General features: G+C 39.1%; 1 protein-coding gene across 6 annotated transcripts in view; it reads right to left on the bottom strand.

Annotated features, from left to right (window-relative positions):
• Positions 1–1,182: 1,182 nt before the first annotated feature.
• The window catches only part of AUTS2 (activator of transcription and developmental regulator AUTS2), a 1,910,865-nt gene continuing 1,896,361 nt past the window's right edge, over positions 1,183–15,686 (bottom strand). For 5 of the 6 annotated variants that reach the window (XM_077482314.1, XM_077482317.1, XM_077482316.1 and 2 more), the window contains 4 exons: positions 11,776–11,853; positions 9,144–9,227; positions 5,853–6,066; positions 1,183–4,528 (listed from right to left, as the gene is read on the bottom strand). In XM_077482314.1, the coding sequence (XP_077338440.1) occupies positions 3,298–4,528; positions 5,853–6,066; positions 9,144–9,227; positions 11,776–11,853 (1,607 nt within the window). In that variant the 3' untranslated portion in view covers positions 1,183–3,297. The remainder of the gene's footprint in view (positions 4,529–5,852; positions 6,067–9,143; positions 9,228–11,775; positions 11,854–15,686) is intronic. The other variant, XM_077482318.1, reaches the window with a different exon arrangement.

The raw sequence follows: 15,686 nt of genomic DNA, 5'->3' as shown, positions 1-15,686 counted from the left end.
TTAACGGACAATGATGCGGTCTCATGACATTGCACCCAAACAAAATTGACGACCTTTTTTCCACAAATAGAGCTTTCTTTTGGTGGTATTTGATTACCTCTGCAATTTTTGTTGTTTGCGCTATAAACAAAAAAAGAGCGTCAATTTTTAAAAAAAGCAATATTTTTTACTTTTTGCTATAATAAAGGGGAGTGATTCTAACTGTGGGGGGATGGGCTACAACTCACATGACAGTGATCACTGCTCCCGATGACAGGGGGCAGTGATTTCTGTCATGTCACAAGGAAGAATGGGGAAATAGCCTTGTTTACATGCACTTTCCTGTTCTGTGGCTCTCTGACACGATTCCCGGGAGACTGCCGGACATTGAGTCTGTGGGTCCCGCAGGCACACTAACCCCACCAATTAAAGGGGACGTACAGGTATGTCCATTGCTGCCATTGTGCGGACATATATCGGCACAATGGGACCACTGTTTCATTTGTGTTTGACGTGACTTCTGTAGACATCCAAAGCCATAGTTCTCCCCAAAAGCATTTTAACCTGTGTAAGTCTCTTGTAACAAAGCAGATAATACATATTATTGTTTATGTAAAGGCAAAACTTTTTGAAGTTTTTGGAGTAGAAGTACTTAGAGGAGTAGGTTTTCTTTTTTTCTGTTGATGCCTGTGTCCCATCAGGGAGAATTCCCTTTACTTCTTGTCCCAGAGACACAACAGGAAATAAAAAACACTCTCCTAAGTGAGAGGATGGCTGCTCTTAGACAATTGTCAACAGAACAGGTACCTGTTTAGGGACAACTTTGCATTTCCCATTGCTTTAGGGTTGATTTACTAAAGATAAATAGGCTGTTCACTTTGTAAGGTAATGTACCCAAGCTTTGTGAATGTGGTGATGATTCACTTTGCTAAAAAAAACAAAAAAAAAATGCATTACAGGCCTATTCACTAAAGCAATACAAAGAGCAATGAAGATGTGTTAATCACAACAACCCATAGCAAACAAGCAAATTTCTCCATGCAGGTCAGGTTGCTACTGTACTGCACTTGGCTTACTGCCTTTTCCACTAAGAAATAAACCTGAAATGTTGGAAGTTGAAATTATTGAATTTAGAGAAATCCTAGATAGCTCCTCCCTAATAAATGATGGGCAATTCACACAAATAAGCACCTGAAAAGCTCCTTAGTTCACATTTTTTTAATAACATGGCACAATTTACATAACACAAGTCTTCGCTGATGAGGAACATGCTGAAGATCGAGTTGCTTCATTTTTATGTTTTGATTTTTTTTTCCTTTTCAGGTCTCTTTTTTCCTCTTTACATATGATCTAAAAAGGAAATTTCTTACATACAGGATAAACAGCAAAAGGTTTGTATATAACAATTTCTTTACAATACTGAAAGCTACCACTACTGTTCCAGTGTACATAATCTTTTGGGAGGGTTTGTTCTTTAAAAAACACTGCACAACATCTGGAGTTCACAAAATCTGAAGCTCACAACTAAACCTTCAGATGACTACTAAAATAGATCTCTGCTTATTAGAAACAACTGTCTGGAGTTTTATTCAGTATTCAGATTTTTTGCCAAAACAGGATAACAACTTAAGATATCACTTTAATACACTAGAATACCAATGGACTATGTTTATTTCATACATATAATTTACAACCCAGTAAACCAAATGTGTATGGTATTTATTACTGCTAAAGTCATATCCTCCCCGACTGTTTAGATGTAAACAGGTGTTACTATGAGATCATGAACTAAATGTCTAAAACAAAAAAAACAAAAAAACAAATATGGTGGGTGGAGGTGCTTTAAATTTTGTACTTGTCAATTGAGTCAACAATTTAACCAAAATGATAGAATGTGCATCATATTAAAACATCAGTTGCCAAGTGTATATACCCTCAATAACAATGTTATTTTGCTTCCCTTGAGTTGGTTGGCAAATGGGGATGTATTTAATAATGTAGTGCAAAGAGCAATTATGTGAGTAAACCATCAGTCATTTCATTCTAGCTGTTAGAAAGACTAATGCCAAAAACGTGTCTTCTGATTTGTTCATTGACCATAGGAAAATTAGTTTTGTTCTTCCAGTTACAATCCAGTTATAGACATTATAATAGACAGTGTGCTGAAAATGATTGCTGTTGTAGATAAATGCATATTTAAAGTATGTACGTTTGTATGTTGTTCAGTTGTGCATAGATGAAAGGAGCCCTGCACTTTTATGCGTGGAAGTATTATGTTGGCTACCACAAGAAAAAACATTTATTGAAGTTTATACCCATGTAAAAACTTTCGAGCTCCATGATGCATATATACTATTGTTCCATCAAACATGGCAAATGTTGATATTTGGTGTCTTTGGTGGGATTGATTTGCCAAGGCAGCTTTTTACTACCTTGCTAAAACCACTGAGAAACCCACTTTGCATTGAGGGATCCGTTGGTGGAATTGGAATTGAAAGTGCAGCTTTGAGGACCCAATCTCTCTACTTCTGTTTCAGAACAGTTTGCTATGAGTAAGATAACCTACCTGTTCTTTTTACTACATTATTGAATAAGCATCATTCCATTCCACTTAAAAAGATCAACTTAATTATATTAAAATGGCTGCATAACAATTATAGGGCATATCTGTAACATCCTTGTTTAGACTGTTGAAAAAATCTTAAATGCAGATAGATGTCTATAAAGAATGCAATAGGTATTTCAACGTGACTTTCTTAGGGATAGTATGACTTTAATTGTGTGAGTGTGGGAAATAGATCCATTTGTGTTACAATGGCTTTATGTTGAAAGCCTTAATAATAATTGCATAGTTGAGGGGGTTTAGTTGTCTCTAATAACATACACAGTAAGAGCAGACTGTGTTATAAATAGCAAGGTTGTAAACTGCACAGTTTAAGAAGTATTATTGTATTATGTCTATTTACATTTGTACACAGTAAAGCTTTCATCCTATCCTTTTGCATATATGAACCAATAACCAATGAAGCAAATCATTGTAAATACATATTTACATTTTCTTTCAATATCACAAGTCTGATACAGTCCAAATAGATCTAATGAATTATTTCCTTCAGTTCCAATCAAATGCTTTACATTAGTAAAATAAATCGAAGACAAACATTTGAATTGGCTAAAAGATCTGGAAATCTGCAACGTATAATATACAAAAAGTGAAAATCATTGCTCTTAGAGGCTTTACATTTGTACAAAGATTGTATGTCAAGTCTTGCTCTGATTTAAATCAGGTTAATTGTCCTCCAGCTCCATGTATTAGATTCACCGTGCTTCAATATCTTTCAACGTGTGAGAAGGAGGTCTGTCTCTTATCTCTGCAGTCAATGGAGTAGTCCTCCTGGGAGATCCTGGTCGGCCTCCCAAAGTAGAAATTAGGGGAGGGGGGGCACTTAGTGCTGCTGTTGGTGGAGTCTTATTAAGAAGTCCATTTTGATGTCCAGCTGTGGGACTGACCCTGGGATAGTGCATGCTTGGAAGTCCTGGAGTAATTAAACTTGGGTGAGGCAGGTGACCATCCAAAGCAGCTGGATGAACCGAATGTAAACGGGCATGTTCATAGTCCTCTCTAAGCATGTGTAACCGTTCCCTCTCTTCCAGCTGGCTTGCTCTTTCTACATGTTCCCTACGTGGGTCAACAGAAAGATGATGGTGATGATGGTTGTAATCATGAGGTTCCCTGTCTCTAAATGATCTGTCCGTTTCATATATTCTTGGAGTGCCAAGCCTATGAAGTGGATCATTTCGCAGAAAAAAATCTCTTCCAAGGGGATCACGCCTATGAATATCTAGTCCTCTGTAAGGGTCTCTTAATGGATCTCTCATAGGATCCCAATGAAATGATGGATATGGAAAACGTTCACCGCCTGGGATTGGGCTTATACCCATGAAAGGATTCATCATGCGAGTTCTGTCTAAGCCACCAATGCTGTTCATTGGATGCATTCCTGTTACACCCACAGCCATTGGCATGGACCCTAAATGGCTTGGATGAATGTTTGATGTAGATATTGGAGGATGTGGTTCAGAGGACCTATGAACAATTGGTGCCTCAGAAACTAAAACATCATGATCTTCCTTTCTTTCCTCTTTTACTTTGACATCGTTACTTTTCTTTTGACTGTCGTATGTCTCGGTTTTTCTCTCATCTCTATTTGAAGTGCTATTAGGTCTAGTGCTTTCCATCACTGGTGGTCTAACATAAGGGGAGGGTACCCTTGAAATCTGCTTGGCTTCCTCTGCAGCTCTATTGTCATGTACAATGCTTTCCTTTTCAGAAATATGGTTTTCTTTTGCTTTGTGCTCTTCCATGTTAGCTTCTTTCCATGAATCAGCGTGATCCCTTTCGCGGTCCTTGGTCTTTTCTTTGTCTCGTATCTCATTATTTAGATGGCTCCGGCTCTGTTCTGATAAACTGCGATTATGTCCCAATGAATTAACTTGAGTAACAGGTGCTGGTGAAGGATGACTGGAGTGCCTTTTTTCATTGCTTTCCCTAGAGAAACATAATAAGCTTAATGTACTAATAGTAAGAAATATATAACTTTTAACATAAATACACTAAGTTGGGAGCTGAAATACACATATCTGTCTTTTTTTATTATTATTTATTATGATTTTATCCACATAAAAAAAACGAATTCTGTAGATTCCAACTTGATTACATTTAATGTGTACATTTTGAATCCCCCCCATGCATCCTCCCTACCTCTCCCTCTCCCATTCCTCATTCTGTCTCCATCCTCTTCCCTCACCTCCCCATCAATCTCTTAGCTGATTTTTCTCAGTTTCTCCCAGTTCTCCTGATTCACCCTGTCTTATCCTCATACAGCCTCCACATAAACTCATTGTCTTCTTAAACTACTTTTTACCAATCTTTCGATCTGTGTATAATTCCCTCCATCCCCTCCTCTCCACAGTTTCTCAGATATGCCATGTTATATGTCTCTTCTACCCTTCCGAACCAATCCTTTACTGTGGGACTTTCTATTTCTTGCCAGTGTCTTGGTATCTGACTTTTGGCTGCATTGATCAGATGAGGAATCACAGATTCTTTATATTGTTTTATTGAACATTCTCCCATGAAACAAGCACGTCCAAGGTTCTTCTAGTATGTCTCTCTGAGTAATTTCTTTTATTAACTGTAAAATAGATTTCCAGTAATTTTATATTTTTGGGCAATCCCATCATATATGGGCCATCGTTCCCGCTACTTTGCATCCCTGCCAGCAATATGGTAATTTCCCTTTTTCATATTTACTTATTTTGTCTTCGGCTATATACCACCTTGTAAGGCATTTGTAGTTCATCTCAGCTGTGTTGGTGTCTACTGCGGAGCTGTGTACCAGTCTCAATACTTTTCCCATTTTTTTGTTTGTTCCCTCGTGTTTCCCAATCCCTTTCCCAGTTTTTGTATGTATGGTGGAACCTCCAGCCCTTCCATTGCTAACATACATGCAGCACTACAGTTTTTAATGTTTGTCAACCATGTTGAACAAATGAAGATAGATGTAATGTAAAAAATTTTTAGCCAAAGATTGATATTTGCTGATAACAATCAAACATGCGGTAAGTACAAACAGCTACAGGTAATCAACGTAGAATGCCACTGGAAGAAAACGACCTGGTTAGAAATAGTTTACTGATCCTCTATTGCCCTCAAATAATAACTTTTTATAAACCAGTGTTTTCAAAGCTTGCCTATAAGTCCCACAAACAGTGCCAGAATTATTCTCTCAGCCATGCAATTTAACTACTTTTGAGCCCATAAAGATTAAAACATTTGTTAATTGCTTTATTAACATTAATCGCTCCCTCACCTTTCTTTATCATCTTTGGATGATGATTCTCTTTTCTCTGAATCTCGATCATGAGCTGTAACTGAAGAACTGCGTTCAGGCTCCCCAGGTTTAAGCCAGGGTGGAGGTGTTGGGAAAGAAGGTGGTGTTCGATGAAGTCGATTCCATGGTTCATGAGGGTTATTGAAACTCTGAATATTTGGCCCTTCCTTATGGCTAAACATTGCGTTAGATGCTAGAAAAATAAAATAAAACAAAACAAAACTTTAGAGCATTCCTGTTACTCAGATAAAAATTATAAGCAAGGTGCATATTTACTATAAGAATAGGTATTTGATATGTTACACCATTTATAATACAGCTTTTATCTCAGGGTGCTTAATAGTCATCCAAAAAAATAATATTTTAGTTATGGCTGCATGCCAGCAGGTTGATTCTCCCACTAGCAGTTTTTTTTGCAGTGACATTTCTGCACCTAAATGAACAGATCTCCAACTTCCTGACCCCAAAATAAAGGGGACCATTGACTGTGCATGATGATAGGTCATGTGGGCACCGTCAAAGTTTTGATATTATTCTGGAGACAGCTCTGTGTCCCACTATTGTGGTTGTACTTCAATTTTGGCATTGTAAAAGGACAGCTGATAAGGAGCAAGTAATGTTAGGCAGGCCCTGTGCATGTTAGCTTAGTTACATTGTTTTTTAGAAAATTTTGTAGTACACATTTAATATACTATAAATGCATAAGTACACATTTCAGAAAACTGAGGTAACTATATAATAACAAACATGTTATGCATATTCATCATTATATGTAAGTTACAAAGGTATACACTATGTAAAATATATTGTGCTTAAAACCCTGTGTTAGCTCTAAAGCCGCGTACACACAGTCGGAGAATCCGTCGGAATGCGTCTTATCGGACCGTGTCGTCAGATAATCCGACTGTGTGTGGTATGCATCGGACTGATTCTGTCCGAACGTAATCCGATCATGTGTAGAGAATTTTGATCGGACCAAGTGCCACGCATGCTCAGATCAAATTCCTACATCAAATCTATTGGCTACTAGCCTGAATCTAGTCCCATCGTAACAAAATTACGCCATCACGTTCTGAAAGATCGGATTTTTCGACAACTTAGTCCGACCGTTTGTATGCAGCAGTTTCGGACACAATCCGTCAAACTAAATTTGACGGACAAAATCCGACGGATTTGGTTGGCAGAATCTCCGACCATGTGTACAGGGGCTTAGTACATCCATGTTGAAGTTTAAAGTGTTAATTCACCTTCACAGAAAAAGTGTAAAGGTAAACTAACACTGGAGAGACTCCCCATCTTCTCGGTCCCCGTTGTGGTTACCTCCATGGTTACCACCGTGATTGTCGAGCTGTCAGCACCCCTACTGTGGAAATTTGAAATCCTCATTCTTCTCCCACTTCCCCGTCAGTGCATCCAGGTTGGAACAGATGGATTCTGGTTGGAGCTGATCAATCAGAAACCATCTGGTCCATTACAGAAGAACTAGCGGAAAAGACTGAGAAAAACAGGGAATTCAAATCCCTGGACCATTAAAGCTGCTGCGAGGGTGCTGACAGCTCGGCAACCCTAGAAGTAAGTACAGCGGGGACTCTGGGGTAGGGGGAATTGTGTGTCCAGTGTTAGTTCACTTTTACATTTTTTCTGTAGAGGTGAACTAATACTTTAAACAAGACATATGACTTTCCTCCTACCCCATGTGACACTGCTGGGCCAATCATCAAGCACAGGTGCTGTAACATCAGAAGAAAAGGAGTGAGTCACATGCTTCTTTATACCATGAAGTGTCAGTATTTCTCTCTCCTGCTATTGGCAAACATATTTGCAATGAATGTATTAGAGCTGAGCATTAAAGTGTTGCTTTGTTGCATTAATATGTATCCCTATTCCTTTGCTAGGTAATGTTTTAGGCAATACTTTAAATAGGGCTATGCATTTTACAAAGATAGTGAGCAAAATTAATGTGTTTACTGGACAAAACACAAATTTTCTAGTTATCAGCTGGCCAGATGTTACTTAGCTCACTGCAAAAGAAGTTTACCATATACCTAAGCAGTACCCTAAATGTGTTAGTGCTTAATTAGGCCATACAGCCATGTGATAATGAGGCACTCACAACTGTATAGTGATATTAAAGTATATCTAAAGCCAATGCTTTTTTTCATTTTGAATGAAGTGGGGAATGGTTAAACTTCTGTCAGGTTTTCTCGCCATCAGTGCCTCGCTAAAGTTGAACTAACACCATGGATTTAACTGTTTCTCAAAACAGCTATTTTTATTGGGGACAAAGACAGCATTAAAAAAAATCTGACAGTTATTCTATACTATCACCTCTTTATCAAAAAAAAGACTTGTTATTGCATTCTAGACATTCCTCTCTGGGCGCATACTACCCTGAGAGGAGGGGTTAAATCTAGCGCAAACTGTAGTCTATGATGCCAGAAAATCATAAGCTGGTAAACGGTATATAGGCATGGGACAGGGGAATAGATCACAAACTGGATATGATGGATGAAGGATCCAATGATAGGGTTAAAACAGTCCATAGTTCTATCAAACAAAAGGTAAAAAATGTCCGATGTCACCAGAGATGATGTGCCGTGTTTCTGAGCATTGTACCATCTCTGGGGACGTCAGACGCTCCTGCGTTCCATGAGCACTCCAGCTCTGCTCCCTGCTTCCTACCATCAAGGATAGAGCCAGTGGACATCTCGCACAGGGCTGATGAGCTGTTCAGCCAGCGGGACCAGCATGACAGAAGACATGCCGCTGCAGGACCTCTTCCTCCTCATCCCTGCCTATGATGAGCTTCCATTACCTCCATGTTTTAATTCCTATGTAATATTAAATTTACAATGTTTACACTGAGATTACACCTCTCTTTTGCCTTTACATACTGCCCTGAATGTACTGTACATACTTCTCGGTTCACCATTCAGCCCTGTCCAGCTACAGTAGCTGTCGGTCTCTCACAGAGTTTGAAAGGCTGCCTGCAGCAGGCCCATATGGCAAACCTGTGCCCTCCACCCGCAGCTAAATGCTAGAACCTCAAGTACTGGGGATAAATGCCCAGTATGTATGGGGCCTTAAAACTTTTCACAAAATAAACAATATTATAGAAAAGTGTTTATTCATTACAATAACATATCTCATGCTACTGTTACTGAAAGCTGAAGAGTCATATACATGTTACAGATGTTTTCCACCTATTGTTGCAATAGCATTATTCCTAATTTATATTACTTTTGTTTTAACTTAGAAATATTTACTCACTGACTGAGGGATTGCCAAGTCCCCCAAAGGCATTTCCTCCTACAGAGGCAAGACCAGCGAATGTTGATGGACGATTAAATGGTTCTATGAAAACAAAAGATATATAAATGATAAGACTAATTTATGGAAAACATCTGCTTTTTTTTATTTTGTTATGGCTATAATTGTAGTAAACATATACATATCTAAGCCACTATCATTGTTATAGCTTATGCATAATTGCATAAGTGCAAACAAAAATAGCATATATACAAAGCATTCTTGCAAAGTAAAAATACTGTTAAAACAATTATCAATGTAACCCACTTCAAATGTGTATACTAAAGGTTTCATACACCAAGTGCTCCAAATCAGTTGTGTAACATATATAAATAAATGCATGCCAATTCCATTCAATTTACCTCTGTGGCAGAAAATTGACCAGCAAAAAAATTACATTTTTTTTTTTCATTTTGGATAGCGTAAGGGAAGATTATGACCCGTCAGGTTGTTTTGTTTTGCCATCTGTGTCCCAAGAGATTTCCCTTCACTTCCTGTCCCATAGCCAAAACAGGAAGTGAGGAAATCCCTCCAAAGTGAGGCAATCTTGGGGTGTTACCAGTGTCACCAGAATTAGTGTTCCCTTTGGAAGATTTCCTGTCTATTACTGTTCTGGTGTCAACCCAAAATTTGGAGTTTTCTTTTACATTAACTTTCAATGATAACTATAAACAGGACAAATAGAGAGGGTAAATCTCTCTAACGGGGCACAAACAGCAAAAACAACTGACAGGTGTTCTAATCACTCTCCAATCTAACCAAAACGAATAAAAAAATGCATTTAGTTAAGTAATAGTTTAAAATCCTTAAACCCTTTTATATTTAAAAATAGCATTAAAATGCACATTGGGTGATGCTCAGACAGCACAGTTGTCAAGATGGGCATGCCAATAGACAACTTCTGTGCCTCTTCACAAGCTAATTCATAGTTCCTCTCGTGGACATAGGAATTTGGCTAATACTTATGTGCATGCGTGCACATGTGCCCGTACCCATGCACATTGGCGTGTGCATGTGTACTTGTGACAGATGCTGGCGCCAAATGGGCTATTTAAACTGTATCAGTGCTCAGGATCAGTGCTGCTTTGTCTTCAGCCTTCCCTGTATCCTGTGATCCTGTGATTCTGCATCCCGATTCCAGTTGCTGACCTGGTTTATCTGACTACTCTCTGAACTCCGCCTGCAATGACTATGGCTTGTTCTTGAACACCACTCTTGCCTGCTTCATTTGCTTCTGTTCCACTGACTGGCTCTTCACCCGGCTTGTACCCATACCATGCTCTTGCCTTCTCCTCTGTACCTGATCCATCCTGTAGCATATGACCCAGCCTGCCTGACTCTGCTAATCTTCCTGAGGGGGGTTCCAGTACTCACCTTACATCCTGCTGTGCCTGCTGTTCTGCATTCTGCTACCGGTTTATGCCTTACCTGCCTGCTGTCTCCAGTACCAGCTTGCTTCAGTCTACCACCCACCAGCTGTCTACCAGCCCTCCTGCTTCACTGAAGACTACTGATGACTCCCTGGCGTGGATAACTGCTCTGCTACTAGCAAGAATTAGAAGCACACGTGCCACTCTGCACTCTTGCACCTTCTGTTCACACTAGCAGGCCCCTGAGATAGAGGTGTAAGAGAGGCCTTCCTCATCATCTCAGGCTCTGCTACCAGGTATGTGATAACAATTTAAACAGTGTGTGCACAGCTTGTATAGCCAATGCTCTCCAAAGCTGGCGAGTGTACCTGTGAGAAGTCTAGCACAGGGTTGGATTGAAGTGAATTGGCGTGCATTTATTAAATACATATATTAAATGCCCACTGATTTGGAGAACTGTATGGAAGCTATTTGTACCTTAAATGAATTTCAAGGACTGTGCGTTTTGTTCATTTATTTGCTATTATGCAGTCAAGCTATAATCTAACAGCTTGCTATGTGTAACAAATACAATTATTCAAAACCATCCCAATCGCAATAATGGACACTCTTAGGCCGCGTACACACGGGCGGACTGTCTGTCCAACTTAGTACGCTGAAACGTGTTTCAGCGGACAGTCCGCTCGTGTGTGGGCTTCAGCAGACTTTTTCAGCGGACAGTCTGGCGGACTAAGTCTTTCGGAATTTCCGTAATATTGTCCGTCCAAACTTGGTTTCAGCGGACAGTCCGCTCGTGAGTAGGCAAGTTGGACGGACTAAGTATGGCGCATGCTCACAAAGGATTTACACGGCCGAAGGTTGCATTGCAGTGTATTGGACGTCGTATTTCTAGTCCCGTCGTACGTTCTGTACACGTCATCGCGCAAGCTTTCAGCGGACTGTCTGTTCATCGTGTGTGGTCAAGTCCGTTCATTCAAAAGTAGGACGGACTGTCTGTCGGATTGTCTGACGGACTTAGTTGGCCAGACAATCCTCTCGTGTGTACGCGGCCTTACAAATGTAATACCTCAGAACAGACATTTTAAACACAGCTGTCCTTCACTCATATTATTTTCAATCACTTTATTTTTCAAACCATTCACTTCTTTTTCAAATAAATTCTGCTGAGTAAATGATGCTTTTTCAATAAATGTAATTAATGCAACATATGTTGTTTCATTTACCAAGATGAGCAGAGTGGTTAAGAAAATTACTGTGGTGAGGTGGAGGACCAAAAGGTGCGCCAGCTGGGTGTGTTCCACCTAGAAGCAAAATAATTAATATGAATAAGGGAACGATTCATATAGGTTTCCATATCACAATTTATTCAATTATAGTAAAATTACAAAAATAGTTCTTGATTTAAACCATCACCAGAAGGGTATTTGTTTCTTTCTAATGAAAACAGAATTCCAGGCAAAAAGACAACTCGGTCTCAAACAATTCACCCCCCCCCCCCCATTTTTGGATTATTTAAATTATTTAAATTTATTTCTATTTGGTATTTTTTGCATTTTTTCTTCGGGACTTCCGTCCTATGTCGCTGCGGCGAGGTACGTCCCTTCCGCGGTTGCATTCAGCCCTCCTCCTTCCCCTGCCGCCTTCTGGGACCTGTGTGTGTCTTAGAAGACGGCGGGACCATTCAGAAAGAGCCACGCAACTTGCACACGTGCAGTAGGAAACCAGCTGTGAAGTTTCCCTTACTTGCAATGCCAGCGCCTGCACCAGAAGTTGACGCATGGATCGGCTTGGGGTGCCGACATCATGGGAACCCTGGACAGATTCTTAATAAGTGTCCTTTTTCTTAAAATCAGCAGTTACAGTATTAGTAGCTGCTGACTTTTTTTTTTCCCCCAGGCTGGAACACTGCTTTAATACAGTAAGAAAATAAAAATATTTGTCTTTTTTTACAATCTGTCAATAGTTATCTACACATTAGTCACCCTCCTCCAACTAGATTTAAAAATATATTTCATTAAAATGCCCATAATTTAAAAGGCTCACATACTTTGTGGCTAAAAGCAGCCAAATACAAAAGCATCAAATAACTTTGTGAATAACGTTGTTCAGTATATGAGCAGTACTAATCATGGCTATGCATTCGTATGAGATTACCTACACAGCTTAGCTGGAAAAACAGTGTAGAATGGTTGGACTGTTTAGAAAATGAATGCAGGCAAAAGGAAGCTAATAAATGTCCTTTGCAAACTGCTGCTTGTTGGTGGGGGTCTTCCTGGTGGGAAACCTTGCTAGTCATCTATTGTAACAGTACCGGCAATAAAATCTGAGTGTTTAGGCAATTTTCTTTGAAACATAGCCTGCCTTTGGAAAGCCTATAGTTTTATAGAAGATTAAGAGTAGCAGGGGCAGTACACCGTTGGAAATCCACGGAATAGCAATTCACTGAAAATTAAATTTTCACTTAAAAATTCACTAAAATGAATTTAAAAGCAATTCAAGTTGAAGTGAAGAAGGGGGTAGTTCCACGTTTTGGAAACCCAAGAGCTGGTAGGCAGGGGATCTGAAAGGAGAGGCCCCATCCAATCAAAAGTAGAGGGTTTAATAGGCAGGACAGCTCCCTTCTCTATGATACATGGGGCCCGATAACTTGAATGTATATATATATATATGTATATATTTGTGTATATATATATATATATATATATATATATATATATATATATATATTTTTTTTTTTTTATTGTTTGTTTTTATCAGTTTACATAGTTTTTTTTAACAATTTATAAAATGCAAAATGCTGACAGATGAAAGATCTAAATCACATCAATATTTGGTATGACTATCCTTTGGCTTCAAACCAGCATCAATTCTTACACTTGCACACTTTGTACATTTGCACAGAGTCAGGGATTTTGTAGAATTAGAGTCGGTGTATGATTAACTAATTATACCAAGCAGATGCTGATGATCATCAATTTCATATGTAGGTTAAAACACAGTCATTAACTGAAAAAGAAACAGCTGTGTAGGAGGCTTAACATTGGGTGAAGAACAGCCAAACTCTGCTACTAAGGTGGGGTTGTGGAAGACACAGGTCATACACCATGGCAAGACTGAGCACACCAAAAAGACACAAGGTAGTTATAATGCATCAGCAATGCCTCCCCCAGGGAAATATTTCAAAGAGGACTGGGGTTTCAAGATGTGTTGTTCAAGCTCTTTTGAAGAAACACAAAGAAATGGGCAACACTGAGGACTGTAGTCACAGTGGTTAGCCAAGGAAACTTAATGCAGCAGATGAAAGACACATTATGATTACTTCCCTTTAACATTGGAAGATGTCCAGCAGTGCCATCAGCATAGAACTGGTGGAAACCAGTGGAACTTCTTCGGAGAAGTCTGGCCAGAAGGGGTCTTCATGGAAGAATTGTGGCCAAAAAGCCATACCTCCGTAGTGTAAACAAGGCTAAGCGACTCAACTATGCACAAAACATAGGAACTGGGGTGCAGAAAATGGCTGCAGGTGCTCTGGACTGATGAGTCAAAATTTCAAAATATTTGGCCGTAACAGGAAGCAGTTTGTTCGCCGAAGGGCTGGAGAGTGGTACAATAATGGGTGTCTGCAGGCAACAGTGAAGTATGGTGGAGGTTCCTTGCAAGTTTGGGGCTGCATTTCTGCAAATAAAGTTGGAGATTTGGTCAGGATCAATGGTTTCCTCAATGCTGAAAAATACAAGCAAATACTTATCCATCATGCCATACCATGGAGGCATGTGATTGGCCCCAAATTTATTCTGCAGCAGGACAACCACCCCAAACATACAGTCAATGTCATTAAGAACTATCATCAGTGTAAAGAAGAATAAGGGGTATTGGAAGCAATAGTTTGGCCTCCACAGAGCCCTGGTCTCAAAATCATTGATTCTGTCTGGGATTACATGAAGAAACAGAAGGATGTGAGGCAGCCTACATCCACAGAAGATCAGTGGTTAGTTCTCCAAGATGTTTGGAACAACCTACCTGCCAAAAGCCTTCAAAAACTGTGTGCAAGGCAAGTTTACCTAGAAGAATTTATGTTGTTTTGAAGGAAAACGGTGGTCACACCAAATATTGATTTGATCTGATTCTGTTCATTTACTTTCTATTTTGCTAATTGATAAAAATTAACTAAACAACACTTCTATTTCTGAAAGCACTCTTAATTTATAGCATTTTTTCACACTTGTGAGTACACCCCTCACATTTTTGTAAATATTTTATTATATCTTTTCATGTGACAACACTGAAGAAATTACACTTTGCTACAATGTAAAGTAGTGAGTCTACAGCTTGTATTACCGTGTAAATTTGCTGTCCCTCCAAAATAACTCAGCACACTGCCATTATTGTCGAAACCGCTGGCAACAAAAGTGTGTAAACCCCTAAGGGAAAATGTCCAAATTTGGGCCAAAGTGTCAGTATTTTGTATGGCCACCATTATTTTCCTAAAATGCCTTAACCCACTTGGGCATGGACTTCATCAGAGCTTCACCCAAGGTTCACCATCACTGGCCATCTTTATGTAGAGCAACAATTATTTTTGTCCCGATCCTCAGAGAGTTCTTTGCCATGAGGTGCCATGTTGAACTTCCAGGGACAGGTATGAGAGAGTGAGAGTGATAACAACAATTTTAACACACTGTCTCCCCATTCACACCTGAGACATTGTAACATTAACAAGTCACATGACACTGGGGAGGTTAATTGGGCACAATTTGGACATTTTCACTTAGGGGTGTACTCACTTTTGTTGCCAGCAGTTTAGACATTAATGGCTGTGTGTTGAGTTACTTTAAGGGGACAGCAAATATACACTGTTATACAAGCTGTACACTCACTACTTTACATTGCAGCAAAGTGTAATTCTATTTAAAAAAATGTGAGGGGTGTACTCACTTTTGTGAGATACTGTATATATATATATATATATATATATATATATATATATATATCACTAAAGTTTATGTCCAGTGTTAAAATTATATTACAAAGCACTGAAATATATTTTAGAATAACTTCTCCCAAGCATGTGTTAACCATATAGGTTTTAATGAACAATGGTATACATAATCTGGAAATGCTAATTAAACTCCCT

Source organism: Lithobates pipiens, unplaced genomic scaffold (assembly GCF_037356315.1).
Source record: "Lithobates pipiens isolate NorthernLeopardFrog02 unplaced genomic scaffold, aLitPip1_a1.2 Scaffold_16, whole genome shotgun sequence".
In the NCBI taxonomy this organism is placed as follows: Eukaryota; Metazoa; Chordata; class Amphibia; order Anura; family Ranidae; genus Lithobates; species Lithobates pipiens.
This window is presented reverse-complemented; position numbering and strand designations above follow the sequence as displayed.